Genomic DNA, 21,902 nt, shown 5'->3' with positions numbered 1-21,902 from the left:
AATATCAGTCAAAAAGTCCTGAATTTTGGCACATCCGACCGAATTCAGTCTAGAAGCAAGTACATTAAATTTGAAATTTGAAAATCGGTTCAGATATAGCTTTAGTTCTCATATATGCGTTTCATACGACAACAATGATATTTGATCCAGATATCTCATAAAGATCGGAAATATCTTTGCCAAACTTTATCGAGAACGGCTAAGATTTGGATGTAACTCCCATATATATCTTTAATCCGATTTCAGGTTTATTGTGCAAATAATGGCTAATATCGGCCCAAATGGAATGAATTTCGGAATGTACGTTTCCATTGTGTGCAACTCGGCTCCGATATATATTTCTATACTCTACAACACTATGTGTTTTGGAGGTATTGTAAGTTTGATTGGGCCAAAAATTATGCAACACCTCGAAATATTGGTTTCCCACATAGGAAAGTATCGCCGAGCTGAGTCAGTTTAGCTACATATGTCCGTCCGTCTGTCCGTTTGTCCATTTTATATTGTAATCACTCTACAGGTCGCAATTATGGCCCGATCTTCACGTAATTTAGCATGGAGTCAGAATAGAAGCTTATTTCTTCTGGAGATGGTCGCATAATATTTAGGGGTTGAAATGAAATGTCCTGATTTTGCAATTGCTCTACAGGTCGCAATTATAAACCAATCGAAGAGGAAGTTAGGATGGGGCTAGAGCTTAGGGCTGGCCAAAAGCCTTCTAATTTTTATGGTCATCGGGTGATATTTAGTGGGTAAAATAGACCATAACATTTGTGTTAAATTAAAGTCAACTTTTCCATTAAACCGTGAATATGTTTAATACCGGTGAAATCACAAATAAACGAACAGGTCAGTTCTGAACATTAAGTTGATGCCGATAGTAAATATATCGGATATATATAGCGAAATATATTCAATGTATACAAAGGAAGGGGGCGTTAGCTAGAATGCTTATATCTCAAGAATGACTGGGCCGATCCTGACAAATTTTATCAATTCAGAATGCCCCCTTGGCATAAAAGGATAAAATCTAAAACAATCGAATAAAAAGATTTTAATATAGGTTTTATAGAATTTTGTGACATTTTTTTATTTTTTCATATTTTTTATTGCATGCGATTTTTTCAATTTGACTTATAATATTGAATTGTATATTTTGTAATATTTTTTCACCTTACAACACAGGTTGGGGTTATTATATGCAGATTGCAATTATCGTTCGATCCTCACGAAAATTTTCACAAAGGTAGGGTTAGTGTTAGGGGTAGGACCAACAACTAAAAATGTACCTGGTTTTGAAGCCGTTATAGAGGTCACAAATAAAACCAGAGGACACGAAATCTCGCATGAAGTTAAAGTTTAGACAGCGAGAAGAATGGACAACTACATTTTTGTCACAGGCGATAGCCGAAATTCACATGAGTCGAACTTCTGGCTTTTTTATGCGGATTTCGTTGACGAATATAGCCAAATATCATAGACAATCAAATCATATAGATGAGTCTAAATTTGGAGATACAGATATACATATACAAATATTCAAAGGCAAAAAAAAATCCTGATCACACAATTGAAGCCTGAGAAGAGAGTTAAGGACAGGGGAAAATTCTAGCATTTTGAATGACCATTGGATTATATTTAACTGTAAAATGGACCAAAACAACTAACAGCACGTCGGAGCGCGTAATAAGGGTAAGGGTAATATCTGGGCAGCGCTCCGTGACATAATTTCAAAAGCGAAATCTTCCAAAATCGATTTGGATATAAGGGGGCTTCTAACATATTGTATTGTTGTAGAGTATCACATGGTCGGCCCCGCACGACTATAGCCTTATATTTCTTATATATATCAAAATTTCTGATTTATTAGAATTTTACAAGCAACTGGTCATCACTAATAAATTTTGTTAATATAACTTTCTTACAACAAACTTGCATATGTCTTTTAACATGAATTCACATACAGTTTGTCAAATAATTCTTTGCAAAATGCAAAAAAGTCGTAATTTTGATATTTAAATTGAAAATGTATAAACAAAAATGAACTTTCTTACACTTTTTCTTTTATTTTATATTAAAAGTGACAGTTACTATTGACATTAATAAAAAAAACATGTAAGTTTCTATATAAGGAAATATTTGCTTTTATTTTGTTTTTGTATTTATTTTTTTATTTAATGTAGAAACGTATAATTTTTTTCATTAATATCAATATTTACTATTAAATCTAATATATAGTAAAAGAAAAAAATGGAAAAAAATAGCTTTAATAAATTTTTACTTTATATATGAAAAAAAAATATTTTTTTTAATTTTGCAAAGAATTATTTGACAAACTGTACATTTCAAATTTCCCATTACTTAACTCATAAATATTTAATGTATATACATTGACAATGAACACTTAGGGCTCTATACACACATATCCAACTGCTTCCAGCCATCGATACTAAACTGTAATTGTCACTCTGAGTTAATGCCCAGCATTAGGTTGCATATTAGCCACTTCAAATTGGAATTGAATTATTTGTTTGAATTATTATCTCTCATCTATGTCCAAACGATTGCCAAAATATTCGATATTGTTCCTTTTCAGTTTCCTCCTAAAGCCACGAGGCTTATAGTCTTTATTTACGTGCATTACACCAGTATTGGATAAATATGTATGTGGTCGATTATTGTTGTGTGTGTGTGTGTATGTGAATAATAACGGCAACAACATGTGTGTTCGACTGGATGATTGGCTCTACATTGTATGAGTTATTGTAACCTTAAGATCCGCTTATGCTGCTCAATGAGGCATTTAATGTGTTGTCTAAACAGAAAAAAAATACAGGGACTACACAGTAACGTAACCCCAAGCAGGCAAAAAAAAAGGGAAAACGGCTAACGGCGTTGGAAAGTATTAATTTTGGAAGAAACGGAATGTAACAAATATGGCCAATTTAAACTAACAAAAATATTGACAATTGAGAATACATATAATGTCAAAATATGTTTCCGAATGTTTTTATATTCCAAAAACAAGGATTATGTATTAAGGATTATGAAATTAAATGAACTCAGCATAAGATAATCAATCAACAAATTTCATGCAAATAGTAAATGTGTGATATTTTCCACATTTTTGAGACAGTCTCACAATTCTATAAAAGATTTCAAACATTAAAAACCAAGAAGGCCAGGTGATTAATATTAATTTTATCAATGTGTTATCATTTAAATATTAAAGTATCATTAATCGTTTCTAGTTAGACATGACACTTGATAAAGGTACACCATTATCTTCCTAAGTCCAATTTTACCTTTTTCTGTCAAGGTAATGAGATAGCTTTCAAATTAAATTAATTGTCACTTTAAAACAAAAAAGGCCATCTTTCAATGGGAATTGTGGGGGAATTGTTTAAGACTACAAGAAGGTATACAAAACACAATATTTATAAATATATACACCCTCCAAAGTATCACTTCAATTCAAGATTTCGAAAACTTCCAATGAATTTTGAACAAAAAAATGCAATATTTTAAATCGTTGCCATTTAGGAGAGTTGAAAAGCGAATCCAGTAAAAAGAAAATAAATTCATATAGGTTTTCTTACCATCTCTTCAAAGTTTGAAATAAATATTAAGTTACACGAAATTCGGATCAAATCAGAAAGTCAATTAGCATTTTTAATGACCCACGAATTTTTAAAATGTAGGAAAAGAATGAAGAATTGAATCGCGGCCGATATTGTCCATTAAGCCGAGTCCATTTATATATGTTTGATACAAATGTTACGCAAACTAATAAATTGGACGCCCCGACGTGCAGATCATCTATAAAGACCAGATCAGCTCATCTATGACGACGAGATGAGCTTCAGCTCATCTATGACGACGAGATGAGCTTCAGCTCATCTATGACGACGAGATGAGCTTCAGCTCATCTATGACGACGAGATGAGCTTCAGCTCATCTATGACGACGAGATGAGCTTCAGCTCATCTATGACGACGAGATGAGCTTCAGCTCATCTATGACGACGAGATGAGCTTCAGCACATCTATGACGACGAGATGAGCTTCAGCACATCTATGACGACGAGATGAGCTTCAGCTCATCTATGACGACGAGATGAGCTTCAGCACATCTATGACGACGAGATGAGCTTCAGCACATCTATGACGACGAGATGAGCTTCAGCACATCTATGACGACGAGATGAGCTTCAGCACATCTATGACGACGAGATGAGCTTCAGCACATCTATGACGACGAGATGAGCTTCAGCACATCTATGACGACGAGATGAGCTGTAGCTCGTCTATGACCACTAGCTGAGCTTTAGCTCGTCTATGACGACCAGCTGAGCTTTACCTCGTCTAAGACAATAAGTACAGGGTGAGATGAAAAAACTGCAACCAACATCAGACTGCTGTCATCTCTTTCTCGTCCGACAGCTGTTAAATTTATTCCAGTCACAGATCATTATATTGTTTACAAGTGTACAAAAGCATTTTGCTTAAAATTGTCCAGAAAAAACGTTTTTCGTGATGGAATTCAAGCGTGATAGTGTGATTTTTTATATATGGATGGAAAACCATAAGTGGCTATCGTTAGACCACTCCAGCATTTAAATATGAATAAATCTTTTGTTTCTCGTACCATCGCTCGTTAATGGTAGCGTAGCCCGACGTCAAGGAAGTGGACGGAAGAAAACAGCAACATCAGTAGAAATGCCTCGAAAAGTAAAGAAGCGACTTGATCGAAACCCGCGTCGCAGTGGCCGAAAAATGTCTCGTGAGCTGAACATATCGCAATATTCCATTCGGCATATATTAAAAAACGAGCTCGGGGTAAGGCCATGAATATTAAAAAAAGTGCAAAAGTGCGATGTACCGCAACAGGGAGAAAATAGACTCAAAAGAGCTACTTTGCTTGGCCGAAATTGGTCAAATTTTGGCCAAATTTGGTTTTTTCCTCTGAGAAAATATTCGTAGTCCAGCAGTTTGTAAACAAACAAGATGATCGTGTTTACTTACCAAAAAGGTCAGCTGAAAATGTGTACCTTCGGTTGGCCACCAGAACTCAAGCGCCGGCCATGGTGATGGTGTGGATCGCCATAACAGCCGATGGTCGCTCTCCTCTCGTATTAATCGAGCATGGCATCAGAATAAATGCCGAATATTATAGCGAAAACATTCCGAAGGGTGTATTAAAGCCTTGGGCACGCAAACATTTTGTCCGCAGACCTTGGACATTCCAACAGAACTAAGCACCATCGCACTCAGCACGCTCCACCCAAGAATGGTTACAAAATGAGGTTCCTCGCTTCATTTCCAGCGCACAATGGCCACCAAAATCGCCGGATACCAATCCGTTGGACTATTGTGTCTGTAGTATTTTGGAAAGCAAGGTTGGCACTAAAAAATACAAAATATTGATCACCTCAAGCAAGCGCTTCGCCGGGAATGGACCAAAATACCGCAGAGCAACATTCGGGCAGCGTGTGACGGTTTCATTGGCCGTTTGAAGGCCATAATTCGTGCCAAAGATGACGAATTCGAACAAATCTAAACTTATTCTAAAATTTGATGCTATTTCCGACATTTTTTGTTTTCATTCAATAAAATTAGAAAATCTTATATCATCCTGTATTCTGAATAATAATAGCAAATTAATATTCGATATAAAAAATTTTAACATCATTTAAATTCTAAAAATATCAAAGTTTCACTTTTAAGTTATTGTTTATCTACCCCCGCAAGAAAAAAATAATTACGTTTTAATATTCTTTAAATTGGATTTATTTAGACAAGCTAAATATATATATGCGTATACATGGAGATGCTATTTTTGAGAAAATTCGTTGAGCATCCCAACAGAGTTTTATTTTATGTTTTCGCTTTTGTTAATTCAAAAATTATTTTTTTCAAAAGAATCCTTTCACAGCCAACGAAATAAACATTAGCCAATTAAAAAATGACTTTGGCTTTCTAAGCCATTTGTTGGAAAAAAATACGAAAACAATTTCTACCCTCACAATTGGAAACAAAAGCTATTCAAATGGTATTTAATAAGGAGACAGCCGCAGCCAAAGTTTATTGCTCGTATCTTTCTAGATGTTGGCGATGTCGGCAGCATTCGCGGCAGTAGTGTCATAGCAAATATGGCCAACGCCGCACGACAACCGCAAGAATTAAAGCAGCATAAGATGGTTGGACCACCAGCAGCAAGTACCAGTCGCAGTACCAGTATTACCGCGTAGCCACAACAACACGCTAGTCCCACGAACGAAACAGGCAGCACAATACAATGATGAAAGAATAAATGGGCATACAAGTCGGGGGGTCGTCGAGCAAAATGCTTTTAAGACGCCATAAACCCCTAATTACGTCCAGTTTTAATTGAGAATTTATTTTGCTGTTTAGCAGTTTAGTCCTTTCAACAATGTGTTCCGTTCGTTCACATGAACGCCGCTGATATTTATTGCCACCAAACCGACATCTACCATTTTTGAATATTTACCTCCCCCGAATGGAAAAGGACAACAAAACTCGCCGTAATGTGTTTTCGTCCCTTGGTGTCGGCAGGTAAAATACTTTACTGGCATTGGGAAACTGTGCCACTGAATCATTATTTGTAGCCCTTAATTAGGTGAAACTGAAGTATGTTTTTTGCGGTCTTGTATCGAATTTTATTAATGACTTTGCTTATTTTGTTTAAGAGGTTTAACGAATCATGGAAAACAAATAAGTGCTGGGAAGGTTCAATAAAAATATATGTGTTTCCTTGGAAAAACTTTAAGGTCTGTTTCAGTATATTCATACAACATTGAAAGAGAAAACAATATGCCATTGCTATAAATTTTTACATTTTATATTTATACTAGCTGGCCCGGTCCGCGTTGCCGGCCCGTAGTTTTTGTCTATTATGCATATATTCCCAAGCATAATTATTCACAGATATGACTGATATAAGTGTTCACGTACATGTCGATTTAAATTGTTTTAAAATACCTGTACCCATTTTTAACCAGTGGGCTTCAAAATTTAAACCGTGGGCTTCAACTGTGTGGATGTGCTATACAAATCTATTAAAAAGTATATATCAATCTTATCGCCATATAAGGGATCAAATTAATTTTTAATATGGTAAAAATCGTAGCAAAATCTTCCAGTCAAATGAGCAGTAATTTGGAATTTGCTGTATTTTGTATACTACATAATTGAGGGCTGAATGATTTAAGAATAGCCAAAGTTAATTACTTTTTTAAACCCATTAGCAACTTAGATTGTGCATTAGAGTCCTCATAAGTCCCCCTAACCATGTCAGTCTGTTTGTCCGCCAAAAGGTGGACTTGAGAGGGTATTATAACATGGATAAAAATTCGAAAATTTGTAGATATGTTGAAATTTTAGTGTAAGATTTTCACCCCCACCCCTAATATGCATTATTAGCCAAATTCTTTGAAATGTGGTTAAATTAGGAGGTACCTTCTTTATATGGGCACTACTCCGAAACATCGACCTACATTGAAAACTTTCTTCTACCCCTTATAATCCAAGATGACAAATAGAGGCCAAATCAAAAATATAGCAGAACAATATAACATGTCATAGCATTTCGCGTGATTTAAATAAGTAAAAATAGTTTTATCCACCTCATAATTGCGGGCAGAATGATAAGATGGTAATTCATTTTATTTGCCATTTAAATTGTAAGTTGGAGACCCCTTAAAGTCCATATTTTTATTTGTAATTTGTTCGTGTTTCCACAATTTATTTCATATGGATGCACATCCCAAATCTACGTTCCCAACCAATATTCTCTTGGGGGTTAAAAATTCAATAGAATACAAAATTTTCTTTTCTGACCACACATTAGATGTGAAAGTGGACTTGGGGATACTCCAATGTGGGGACTTTACTTAAATAAATTCCTATGTGGCAATTATCTGTATGATGGTTCCCTACCCCAGGGTGGCATTAATTAAATTTTTTAGCCAAATCAATTGATGAATGTGGTCAATACCAATATGGGCCCTACTCTGAAAATTTCAAATTTTATGCGAAGAGGTTATCTACCCCCTTAGAAACAAAAATGTCAAATAAGGGCCAAAAAATGAAAAAAGTGGCCGGCCAAGACCCCAAAAATAACTTAAATCATAGATGGTTATATAAATATGAAATCGGGTTGTTCCCTTATCCATGAGTTATGATCGATATAAAGACCTGCAAAAGTGATTTTAGGTATTTTGAATGTTTGGGAAGAATTTCTGGAAGGATATAAAACCTTTTCTTACTAAAAGTCCCATTCGCTCTACTATTTTGCACCTTTTATTTCAATGTTGGTATATTACTTATTATTCTCCCAAAGAATTTTGCATTTTGAGCTCTCATTGGACGGATCATTGTCACGCTTTGAAATGAGCCCCATTAAGCTTTTTCGGTCATTTTTGTTTGTTTAAACGTGTTCGCATCTTCCAGCTAACCCACGGTGTAGGCCCTGGAGTTGAAAGGTAGATGTCAGTTAACATCCTATTTCGCACTTATTTAATTATTTTAGTGAAAAATTATTCTTTATTTTGTTCACAAAAAAAAAAATTGACAAAAAAAAGAATAACAAATTGAAAAAGTCTTCAACTTTTTGCTGATTTTTTACAGCAAATGTTTTAAGATCCTTCCTTACAAAGTTTGTCAATAGAATGTACTATTACTTTAAAATTCGATTCCATTGAAAATGTTTTTTTGATTTTTGCAATGAGATCTCTTTTTCATGATTTTTCAGCGATTTAGAAAAAGTAATTATCTTTTAACTTTGGTGTGACCGCGTTAAATTATTTCGATATCATCTATTCCGTTTCGCCACCACATAATTCGCTACTACACTTCCATGTAACCCGCCATCAATTTCAGTTCTCAAGAAATCAAGTCAATTAAATAAATTGGTATAAATATTCGAATTCAAAAATAAAATATAAAAAAACACTACAAATGTACATTAGAAAAAAGTAAGTCAAAATGGAAAAAAATCATGCAAAATAAAACATTACTATTGTACATTTGAAAAGTCAAAATGAAAATGTTAATATATCACATTTTTACGCGATTTTTTTGGATATTATCCTTTTCGGAGAGTAGACAACTCCGAATTTGTGTGAATCGTTAAAATTAATCCAGCGGTTCTTAAGTTATAAGCGTAGTAACTAACACAACTTACATTTATATATATAGATATTAATACTACTGCTACTATGGAGGATAACATTCCGTTATAAATTTTTGAAATTATACCCTACACAACAATGAGGGCAACGGGTAATTTGTTTTGCTTAAAATACATATAACATTGCGAAATAATCCTTTTGGTACACCAGTCTTCATATCTCGACGAGATAAAACGATTAAGCTTTTTTGATCTCCTTGACTTTCTATTAATAAAATTATAATCAAAATCCAGGACCAAACGTCACCAGAATGGTAAATGAATAAAAATATTATAATATACATCAAATACATAACATTTATCCAATTGTGCAACAGCTGTAAGGGTTACTATTCTAATCCGACAGGAGAGAAAATTATTTTGCAAGATAGCTTACTTAAATCCCTTAAGTTCTTTATCAAAAGTATGACATAATTTATTGAATTTGCATTCTAATATATATTTTTTTTTCGAATGTAATATCTTCCATATGCATAAAAATGAATTGTTGTTTGCTGGTAATTGAATCCTAATATTTGCCAAAATAATGAAGATATAAATCTGATTGAAATTATTACAAGAGATACTGTTGATTTTCCCTCCAACCTAAGTATTTATTTGGGGACCACGCCTACTTTCAATCAATATCAACATACATAAAAATCATATGTCGTTCGTTAGTAATTGATTCAGTTGAAATCGGCTGGATCCCGAGTTAGGTTTTTACTTTGACGTCCATTTTTATACCCTACAACACTATGTGTTTGGGTATTATAAGTTTGATTGGGCCAAAAATTATGTAACACCACGAAATATTGATTTCCCACATAGGAAAGTATATATGGATCTTCCTATCTCGCCGAGCTGAGGCGATCTAGCTATGTATGTCCGTCCGTCCGTCTGTCCATGTCAATTTGTAATCACTCTACAGGTCGCAATTATGGCCCGATCTTCACGAAATTTAGAATGGAGGTGGGGCTAGGGTCAGAATAGAACACTATTTCTTTTGGAGATGATCGCATAATATTTGGGGGTTGAAATGAAAACTGAAAAAATTAATGATTTTGCAGTTGTTCTACAGGTCGCAATTATAGACCAATCAAAGCGGAAGTTAGCATGAGGCTAGATCTTGTGACTGGACACATGCCTTCCAATTTTGATAGTCATCGGGTAATATTTAGTGGGTGAAATAGGCCACAACATTTGTATTAAATAAAACTTAAATTTTCCATTAAACCGCGAATATTTTTAATCTCGGCGAAATCACAAATAGACGAACAGGTCAATTATGACCGTTACGTAGATGCCGTAAATATGTCGGTTATACATAGCGAAGTATATACAATGTGTATATACAAAGGGAGGAGATGTTAGTTAGAATCCTTATATCTCAAGAATGGCTGGACCGATTTTGACAAAGTTTGTCAATTCAGAATGCCCTCTTGACATAAAAGTATAAAATCTAAAAAAATCGCAGAAAAATATGCCTATAATGATGTTAATAAAGATTTTGCAATATTTTTTATGACATTTTTTAATTTTTTTATATTTTTTATCGCATGCAATTTTTTCAGTTTGACTTATAATATTTTGTAATATTCTTTCACCTTACAACACAGGTTGGGGATATTATATAAGTATTGCAAATATCGTCCGATCCTCACGAAAATTTTCACAAGGGTAGGGTTGGGCTGAGAAGGGCTAGGCGTATTGTTTTCAAAGATGTCCGCGATATAATAGGTGTTGAAATGGACCAACAACTAAAAATGTTCCTGATTTTGCAGCCGTTATAAAGGTCACAAATAGCAACCAAAGGACACGAAATCTCGCATAAAGTTAGAGTTTAGGACAGCGGGTGGAACGGACCACTAATTTTGTGTGAAAAAGTAACAGTATTACATACAGGCGATATCCGAAATACACAAAAGGCGAACTTCTGGCCTTTTTATGCTGATTTCGTTGACGAATATAGCCAAATATCGTAGACAAGCAAATCATATAGATGAGTCTAAATTTGAAGACACAGAGGGGCTTTTGGAGATGATTGCAAAATATTTAGGGGTTCAAATTAACCAAAAACAGACATGTTTTTCCAATCACACAATTGAAGCCAATCGAAACGCCTGTGAAGAGAGTTATGGACAGGGAAGAATTGTAGCATTTTGGAGGACCATTGGATTATATTTAGCTGTAAAATGGACCACAACAACTAACAGCTCGAAGGAGTGCATAAATATTGGGCAAATGTCCCTAGTCAAAATCTTAATTTCAAAAGCGAAACCTTCCAATATTGATTTGGACATAAGGGGGCTTCTAACACATTGTAGTGCTGTGGGGTATAACATAGTCGGCCCCGCACGACTATAGCCTTTGCTTACTTGTTTTGACTTAGGTATACGTGGTACTATTGACCCTCCCTCTATTGAAAGTCAGAGGAACTGGCCACGCCTATTTCCATAAATCTGTATGTATAACAATGAAGCAAATGCTAAAATCGTGCGGGGCCGACCATGTGATACCCTACAACACTACAATATTCTACCATATCCCCTTATGTCCAAATCCATTTTTACGATTTCTCTTTTAAAATTATGTCATAGAGCAGTGGCTAGATATTACCTTAGCTTTTTGATCAGTGATATTTGCCCAATATTAACGCACTTTGTTAGACTTCTTCCCTGTCCTTAACTATCTTCTCATGGAAAATTCCATGTCGATTGTTTTCAATTGTGCGATCAGGACAATTTTTCTGTTCTTGGTTTATTTCAACCTCTAAATATTTTGCGATCATCTCTAAATGCATGTATCTCCAATTTTAGACTCATCTATATGATATTTGTCTTCGATATTTGGCTATATTCGTCAATGAAATCAGCATAAACAAGTTAAAAAGCAGTAAGTTCGGCCGAACTTTGAATACCCTCCACCATTTGGAACGAATTCGAAATTATCAAGAATAAAATCCGTTAAAAATTCTTTTAAAATCTTAAAAATACCGAATATAGCCGTTATGTTGGGGTCTCCGCCGTGTTATCCTACATAGGCTTTGTTTGTCATAAGCCATTGCTATAATCAAATACGAAATTTGAAATAAACGGTGAATAATGTGGTTAAAAGCAGCAAAAGTGGTGAATAATGTAGCTAAAAGCAGCAAAGTACCGTATATAGGGTGGCACCGTTATATCGGAGCTATACGAAGACCTGGACCTGCATACACAATTTTCTGTCACAGGCTATAGCATCCATTACGAACTTCAAATACGACATCTCAAACAATTTTGTTGAGTATTGTACCTAAAATCGTCAAAATAACGAATATAGGGAGGTATTGATATATGGGTCCTAAATGAAGACCTCGACTTGCATACAAAATTTTCTGTCACAGACTGTAGTTCCCATTACCAACTCTATTTACGTAATTTGAAACTACTTCGGTGAAACTTTGCTAGGTACCGTTATATGGGGCTATATGAAGACGTGGACCTGCACAGACAATTTTCTGTCACAGGCTGTAGTATCCATTACGAACTTCAAACACCAAATTTGAAACACTTCCCATGAATAATGTCGCCAAAATCATCAAAATACCGAATATCCGGAGGTACCGTTATATGGGGGCTATATGAAAACGTGGACCTACATGGCCCATTTATAAACTTAACCTGCAAAATAAACATTTTAGACTTCTATCCCAATTCGTTCGATTGATTACAACAGACAGACGGACAGACAGATCAGCTCGCCGAGATAGGAAGATCTATATACACTTTACTATATGGGAAACCAATTTTTCGTGGTGTTGAATAATTTTTGCTCCAATCAAACTTAAAATACCCGCAACACATAGGGACAAAAGTCGGTAAAATTAAAATGGATATAATTTCGGTAATTAACGATATTTTTCGCTAAGAAAGCGACGATATCAAAGACCTACCAATAGATACCAATGTTATTAACTTTAACTTCTTTTATATCAAAATTGTAAGTTTCAATGTTACCGATTTTTGTAGGTAACTCAAAAAATTACTTAGAAAATCCCACTACTGAATTACAAAACAAGAAAGTACAGCTAATTATAATTGAAATCAAACTTTTTTAATAACTGGAATGCGGCAAAGACAATTCTATACCAAAATGGTTTTAAATCATGTTTTTGAACAAGTAATAATTGTTTTTCCCCCATTCCCTAAATTTTTCCTAAATTGGCATCTTTTCATAAAATCCAGCAAAATGCTTCTCAAGCACATTACCTCCACAAATCTTTTCCAAAGAAAATGTAAAACAATAACATATTTCAGAATATCACTAATACTATTAACCAAACAATGACGATGAGAACAAAGGCAAGCCAAAAAGAAGCATAAAATACAGCCCCATTGCAAAATTAGAGGGATGAATATTTTCACAACAACAAAATTAATGATTTTAATTATCCCAAGCAAAATATTAATGATTAGTCATCTCTTTGTCCACTTGTTTGCATTCACCAAATTAGGGCAATATAAACAGCAACCTTACATTTTTACTGTTAAAACTAAGTTCATTAACAGGGTATTGTGGAGAAAAAGAACAAAGTATGGAAAAAGAAGATAAGGAAACAAAATGAGAAAAAAAGTACACTGGGCTCATGGTAGAAGAATATAGGTAGCCGTATCGATACAGCTGCTGGGACAATGAACTGTCAAACCAATTTTGGAATTGAAAATGTTGAATGAAAGATTATTTAAATTTGCAAAAATTGTTGAAAAATGCGGATTATAATAACCTCCGAATGACGTCGTATAAGAAAACATATAAAAATCTACTTATATTTGAAGAAACATTTACAATTTTTTGACATATCAGTGCTCCCAAGCGTTGATGCGTATATCTGTATTCTTCTGCCATGACTGGACTAGTGAGGAAAAGTCAAAAGTCGGGCAGTATCCTACACCACTATGCACATCTAGTAGAGCTCCCATAACGAAACAACTTATTTCAAGTAGATTATACCACCTATCAACATTTGGCTTAGGGCAGTGCATGATATCACTTGGAGAAGGTTTCTATTAAAAAATATATGTCGGAGCCGAGGTACACAAAATGGTAACGTACGTCCCGGAATTCGTTCCATTTGGGCTGATATTGGCCATTATTTGCCAAAAAAAACCTGAAATCGGATTAAGGGTATATATGGGAGCTATATCCAAATCTTAGCCGTTCTCGATAAAATTTGGCAAAGATATTTCCGAGCTTTAGAAGAAATCTGGTACCAAATATAATTGTTGTCGACTGCATATTACGAATGGACTCATGCACAAATCGTATTCGACGGTCCCATCTGGCAACGCCATAACTTTTGACAGAGATGTCACATCGCTTAATGACATACCGCGTTTGAAGCGTCAGTCCAAGCAGATTTTTACCATGAACCAATACACGCCACACGAGCGCTCTGAAATGTACATTCAACAGAAGAAGTCAATTGTGAAAACTCAACGTGCTTTTAAAACATTAAAAAATGTGAGAAGTGCGCCTTCTAAGAACACCATTAAGCGTTTATACGAAAAATTTTCGACTGGTAAGGCTCTTTCTAATCCAAAGAGGCCATATAAAAGTCGACCAAGGCGATCGGCAGAGAATATCGCTGCCGTACGAGCCAGTGTTGAGAGGTCCCCAAGAACATCCCAAAAACGCCGTTCTCAGCAGTTGGACATGGCTCGGTCCACTTTACAACGGATTATTCGCATTGATTTGCATTTGTTCCCGTACAAAATTCAATTGACGCAAAGAATGTTGCCTGCGGACAAGCCTCGTCGATTGGAATGGGCCCAAAGAGTCATGGGTCCGTCGAATATGGGCAACTCTGTATATGGGATCTATTGAACTAATTTCCTCCAAATTTAATGTACTTGCTTCTAGACTGAATTTGGTTGGATGCACCAAGATTCAGGATTTTCGGACTGATATTGGCCAATTTGTGCACAATTAACCCGAAATCCGATGAAGATAAATATGGGACCTATATCCAAATCTGAACCGATCTTGGTAACATTTAGCAGAGGTATTTCTGAGCTCTGTAAGATATCTGGTACCAAATATTATTGTTGTCGAATGCATGTTACGAATTTGAGGGACTTAAATACCAAATCGATTGAAATATATATATGGGAGCTATAGCTGTATCTGAACCGATTTTCTCCGAATTCGATGTACTTGCTTCTAGACTGAATATGGTTGGATGTACCAAAATCCACGACCTTTGGACTGATATTGGATAGTTAGTGCACAATCGGTTGAGGATCTATATGGGAGCTATATCCAAATCTGAACCGATATTGACAAAATTTGATACACTTATTTCAGAGTTGTATTTGATATCTGATGAAATATATATGGCAGCTATTGCTATATCTGAACCGATTTTTAATTAAGTTGCTGCTAGTGTGAATTCGGTGGGATGTACCGAATTCATTTGGACATATATTGGTCATTTGGTGCACAATTAACCCGAAATCGGTTGAAGATATATGGGAGCTATATCTAAATCTGATCCGATTATCACCGATTTCAATAGGGTTCGTCCTTGGACCAAAAAAATATGGTTTGCAAAACTTCATCTCAATCGGATAATAAATGCGACCTGCATTTTGTTCACAAGGATACATGGACGGACAGTCGGACTGATTTATAAAGAAAGTAATTTTATGAAGACACTCAAAAGTACCTATGGGTCTATCTCGCTTCCTTATCCATGTTACAAACAAATGCACAAAGGAATAATACCCTTACCTCTATGTGGTGTAGGGTATAAAGGTAAAGTTGGAGAAAATTTGATTTTCAAGATGATTGTTAAATTTTCGAATAATATAACTTTTAAAGAAAAGAACATCAAGGGACTTGTATAAGTATGAGCATCGTTAGACTACTTCAGTATCCAATAGAAAAATTGCGTTTTAGAAAACTCTTCCTCAAATCTAAAAAAAAAATCAAAATATTTAAAAAGTACAGAAATTACCCGTTTAGTGTGAATCATAACGACCAAGATATAACCAACCGTCTGCTATACTTCCACAAGACCTTCAACTCACTGGGAATGTGTTCCATTGTGTCACATTATAAACACTTGGCTGCTTTCCCTTTTCATGGCGCATTTAGAAAATTATCACAATTTAATTAGTTGCTAAAGTAGTGAAATTTTATAATTGCCAAACTTTAATCGTCACACCAACAGTTCTTGGCCAGAGTTTATCCATTTCACAAGACAAACGTGCTTCGACACAACTTAATCTCAAACCAAAATGTATTTAAAACCCTTTTATTCAACTACACAAACACTTGCACACACACAGATCAGCTAAGCCTCAAAGTTCTATTGAACTTTTCCAAGTGGAGTAGGAGTAGAAACGAACAATATGCCGATATAGTATTCTCTGTGGAACATTGGTTTCAATAATTTTACCCTGACCTCAATTGAGAAGAATTCTTCTTCTCCTTCTTCGGTAGTTTGTTCCATTGTCGTCGATGAGTTTGCAACGCAATCTGCTTTCAACGTTTCGTTTACTTGCAGTTGGAATTGTTACTGCCAGTAGTGAGTACCTTAGTTAATGAAATGAAACGGAATTGTTGTGCACTGCTGTGGTCAGCAAAGGAAAGACTGTGGCACACAACTTTTATTGGAACTTTAGTGTTTTTGCGTCTCTTATCGACGATAAAAATTTATTATTTTTAGCAAAGTTGTCTCATCGATAATTGGCTAAGATGATGGACAAGTTTAAGAAATAATTTACAGATTTTTTTATTTCATAAGTTAAAAGGATTAAATTAAAGCAAAGTAAAGCCCACCATGAAATAAGAAATGGTAAATAAATGTGGATTAAAACAAGTTAAAAAGTATCAGTCGGATTTGCCAACAGATGTATATCCTCAGCCAATGTCCATTTATTTAAATATATTTCGACTTGGGTTATGATTATTTAAACTGTTGACCCTATATGGGGGAGTTTCCGAAGAAGAGATATTGTTAATTTTGTATATGACCTAGGGAGCCTATGGCTATATCTATACGAATGAATGCCAAACCCGATTCAATTCCGGTTTATATTAATCATTTAGTGCTCAATAGACTTGAAATCGCTTAAAAAAATATATGGGACCCATATCCAATTCTGAACCGATCTCGATAAAGTTAGGCAACGGTACTTCTAAGCTGTATTTGATATATGTCCACGAATACCTATGTTACGGAGAGCTTATTACGTCTGTGAAAGATAAACATAACACATCGGCTGAAAAATATATATGGGATCTAAAGATATATCAGCTCCGATCAAATTTGACACACATGTTTATAGGCTCAATTTGGTCGAATATGCCAATATCTAGCCAATTTGGACTAATATTACACATTTGGCGCACAATAGAAATCAAATCGGACGAAGATATATATGGGAGTTGGATTTTGACCGATTATCCCCAATTTCAATAGGGTTCGCCCTTGGTCCAAACAAATGCTTTTTGCAAAAATATTTTAGCCATATTTTTCAATGGAATTGCCTGAAATTCCACACAAGGAGTGCCTTGTGAGTATCTTTCCCTCTGAAGGTGAATTGTCTATATAGGTCCACGATATCGTATATCCCCCATATAACGGTACCCCTCGATATTCGGTATTTTGATGATTTTAGCCACATTTTTCAAAGGAATTGTCTGATAATACACACAAGGAGTATCTTGTGGACACTTTATCCCTTGGAAGAGAATTATGTATATAGATCCACGATATCGTATAGCCCCCAAACAACGGCACCCCGCGATATTCGGTATTTTGATGATTTTAGCCACATTTTTCAACGGAATTTTCTGAAATTCTACACAAGGAGTTCTTTGTGAGTACTTTACCCTCTGAAAGAGAGTTGTCTATGTAGGTCCACGATATCGTATGTCCCCCATATAACGGTACTCCCCGATATTCGGTATTTTGATGATTTTAGCCACATTTCTCAACGGAATTGTCTGAAATTGTACACAAGGGGTTCTTTGTGAGCACTTTACCCTCTGAAAGAGAGTTGTCTATATAGGTCCACGATATCGTATATTACCCATATAACGGTACCTCCCGATATTCGACATTTTGATGATTTTTTCCATATTTTCAATGGAATTATCTGAAAATCCACACAAGGAGTGCTTTGTGAGCACTTTACCCCTAGACAAAGATTTGTCTATATAGGTCCACAATATCGTAAATCCGCCCCCACCTTCCGATATTAATTATTTTAACGATTTTAATAGAATTTTTAATGGATTTTTTTTTTTTTTTTTTTTTTTGAAAAATTTCTAATTCGTTCCAAATGGTGGAGGGTATTCAAAGTTCGGCCCGGCCGAACTTACTGCTTTTTTACTTGGGTATGCTGATTTCGTTGTCGAATATAGCCAAATATAGGAGACAAGCAAATCATATAGATGAGACTTCATTTGGAGATACAGAAGGCCTCTTGCTTTTAAAGATGATCGCAAAATATTTAGGGGTTCAAATGAACCAAAAACAGAACAATTTTCCGGATCACACAATTCCAGCCAATGGACACGAAATTTTGTATGAGAATGTATGACCATTGGATTATATTTAGCTGTAAAATGGACCACAACCACTAACAGCACGACGGAGTGAGTAAATATTGTGCAAATGCTCCTGGTCCAAATGCTAAGGGTAATATCTGGGCAGTGCTGTATGACATAATTTCAAAATCGAAATCTTCCAAAATGGATAAGGACATAAGGCGGCTTCCAACATATTGTAGTGTCGGCCCCGCGCGGCTATAGCCTTTTTCTTACTTGTTGTAATATAAAATTGTCGTTTTTACCGTTTTGGTATGGCCCCCATAAAACGGTCTCACTCACAAGATTAACTGAATCATCGAAACGATCTTCAAGGTATATGTGTTCAATGTGGAACACTTCAAGCGTGTTCAGATACTTTTATATAAAAATTTTTTCTTTACCCAATGGCGGAGTGTATTAATGTATTTTCTCCTTGTTTATACATATTTAGTTCAAGAATTTAATGTTATTAATTAAATTTCAATATTGCATATATAATTCATTTCTCTTGTGCCTCAACTTGTACATTACGTCGCCAACTTAAGTCACATATTTTAAACATTTGTATTCCAAACCACGATGAGAAATGCCGCATTTCCGTATTTAACCTAAAAATGTGCTACGGTTTCCGCTGATTCATCCCATTTCCCTTTATCATGAACTAACTGTACTTCACTCTCGCACTTGAACCTAACCAAATGTTCATGTTGTACTTTCTTTTTTAAAATCTCTTTTCGATTACTGCTATTGCTGATGTCGATGCTGGTGCTGGTGCTGTTGCCGTTGTTTGTTGCTGGTTCTCTGGCATGCTCTTCTGGTTGGACACTTCCTTCCTTCCGGATGGTGATGGCGATGATGACGATGACGACAACGACGATTTTCGTCTGGACCTAACTATGGCGAAACGAACTCGAATGAATGTTGGATGAATGGATGGTTCAGCTCACCACTTATGTCGGCCTTTTGTGTTCGAGTCATGACTTATCCCTGGATGTGGATGTTCATGAAGAACCCATCGCAGGGTGCACAATCCGCCATACGCCTGGCCACAGATCCCAAATTGAAACATGTAACAGGCGAATATTTCAAGTAAGTTTGATTTATTAATTTTCATCATTCTTATTCAAGTTTAGTGGTTAGGGAGGAGGAAGGATGGTGGTGAAATACCCACTGACTGAATGACGGCCACCATCTATTTCAAGTAGCTCCATTCAAATATAATTTTCACTTTTCAACTGATGGCACTTTTGTTCGTCCGTAGTTGGCTTAGCAACGAGTAAAAGTTTTATTAAACCTCTCTATTGTATTTAATCATTCCATTTAGAGTTTTGCCTCCTATTCTTCGACTCTGGCGGCGTTCATCATTGTTTGTTAATTTCTTTTGTCATTCTCTTACTTTTCACAGCGATTGCGAAATTGCAGTCTCCTCACCACTGGGGCAAGACAAAGAACTGGCCAAAAAATTATACCAACAAACCATGCGAATTTTGAAGATAGCTACCAAATTGGAAATTGATAAAGGAGAAGAGAAGGAGAACGAAATTCGAATAGCATCTGCAGAGGAATCAAAGGCGGCAACAGCCGCAACCTCAGCAACACCAACACCACCACCCCCATCATCGTCGTCGGCGTCGTCAACATCTGCAGACACATCAAACATTCAGCAGAGATGGTAACAGAAACTGCGACAAAAACAACAACAACAACACCAACATACAATCTGCTTTTATTGGTTAGCGTCTTTTGCGGCTAATTCCTCCAACCACCGACAGACAACAGTCAGACACACAGAGGATGTAGCTGCTGCATGGATGGCTGGATGTAATGTGAAAGTGAACAATGGCGCAGAATTTAATTAAAGCAATCATCTTTATGGATTTTTATTTACATAACTTTCGTAATCCTTTTATGTCTTTTCGTATTTTTTTTGTCTTGTTTGTCATACATTAATAAATAATTCAGTGCGAATGAATGTTCCGCGTTTCTTGGTAATTTTCTTTAACTGGCATACAAGTCACATGAATTGTAAGTATAATGAGAAGATATTAAAGTAAATATATGATTTTAATTTTAGAGGCATTCGTTTATAACCTACACCAGCTTAGACCAAAATAAGACCACACAAAAATATTCAAAATATATCTTAAGAGTATCGATATATTAGGTGCCATCGTTATATGGATCTACACGAAAACGTAGTCCAGTAGAGAAATTTCTTTTGCAACTGCAATCACCAACTTTGAAACAAATTTGTTGAAAAATGTGGCTAAACTCACTAATATACCGACTTTTCAGAGGAACAGTTCGACAATGGGTCAACATGGACCTATATGAAAGGTTATTAGCGAGGACTAATTCTGTAAAGTGGGAACACGAAGTAACATCTGAAGCGCTGGCTTGAGGTGATTGACATTTTCGTATTTTTTAGTGCCAACCTTGCTCTCCAAAATACTCCAGACACAATAGTCCAACTGATTGGTAACCGGAGATTTTGGTGACCATTGTGTGCTGGAAATGAAGCGAGGAACCTCATTTTTTAACCATTCGTGGGTGGCGCGTGCTGAGTGCGATGGTGCTGAGTCCTGTTGGAATGCCCAAGGACTGCGGCCAAAATGTTTGCAAGCCCAAGGATTTAATACACCCTCCAGAATATTTTCGCGATAATATTCGGCATTTATTCTCATGCCATGGTCGATTAATACGAGCGACCATCGGCTGTTATCGCGGCCCACACCATCGCAATGGCCGGCGCTTGAGTTCTGGTGGCCAACCGAAGGTACTCATTATCTGACCTTTTGGCAAGTAACCATTAAAGTGGGAACAACCAGTAGAGAAAGTCCTAAAGTCGAGCGGGGCCGATTTTATGATTCCCTACACCACTTTGCTAATTAAGTTGAGCTCCACATAACAATTAAAAGTTTTTATGGGAGAATTCAATCATACACGCTATGATTATAATTATAATTTAAAATTAAAAGGACTAAATATGCCGAAGCATTTGTATCTTTTAAATTCGGACTTGTATTGCCCATTTGGTGCAAAATTAATTTGAAATCAGATAAAGATATATATGGGAGCTATATCCAAATCTGAACCGAACTCGATAAAATTTGGCAAAGATATTTCTGAGC

At 35.7% G+C, this 21,902-nt stretch overlaps 1 protein-coding gene across 1 annotated transcript in view; it reads left to right on the top strand.

Moving 5' to 3' along the window:
• Window positions 1-20,748, top strand: part of LOC101896841 (retinol dehydrogenase 13-like) — a 118,941-nt gene extending 98,193 nt beyond the window's left edge. Inside the window, exons 4-5 of the mRNA XM_059122558.1 lie at window positions 19,714-19,860; window positions 20,177-20,748. Coding sequence (XP_058978541.1) covers window positions 19,714-19,860; window positions 20,177-20,447 — 418 coding nt within the window. The 3' untranslated portion in view covers window positions 20,448-20,748. The remainder of the gene's footprint in view (window positions 1-19,713; window positions 19,861-20,176) is intronic.
• Window positions 20,749-21,902: the final 1,154 nt, after the last annotated feature.

The sequence above is a fragment of the Musca domestica genome, unplaced genomic scaffold (assembly GCF_030504385.1).
Source record: "Musca domestica strain aabys unplaced genomic scaffold, Musca_domestica.polishedcontigs.V.1.1 1, whole genome shotgun sequence".
Classification (NCBI taxonomy): domain Eukaryota; kingdom Metazoa; phylum Arthropoda; class Insecta; order Diptera; family Muscidae; genus Musca; species Musca domestica.
The sequence above is the reverse complement of the archived record's forward strand: the minus strand, read 5'-3'. Positions and strand labels throughout refer to the sequence as shown.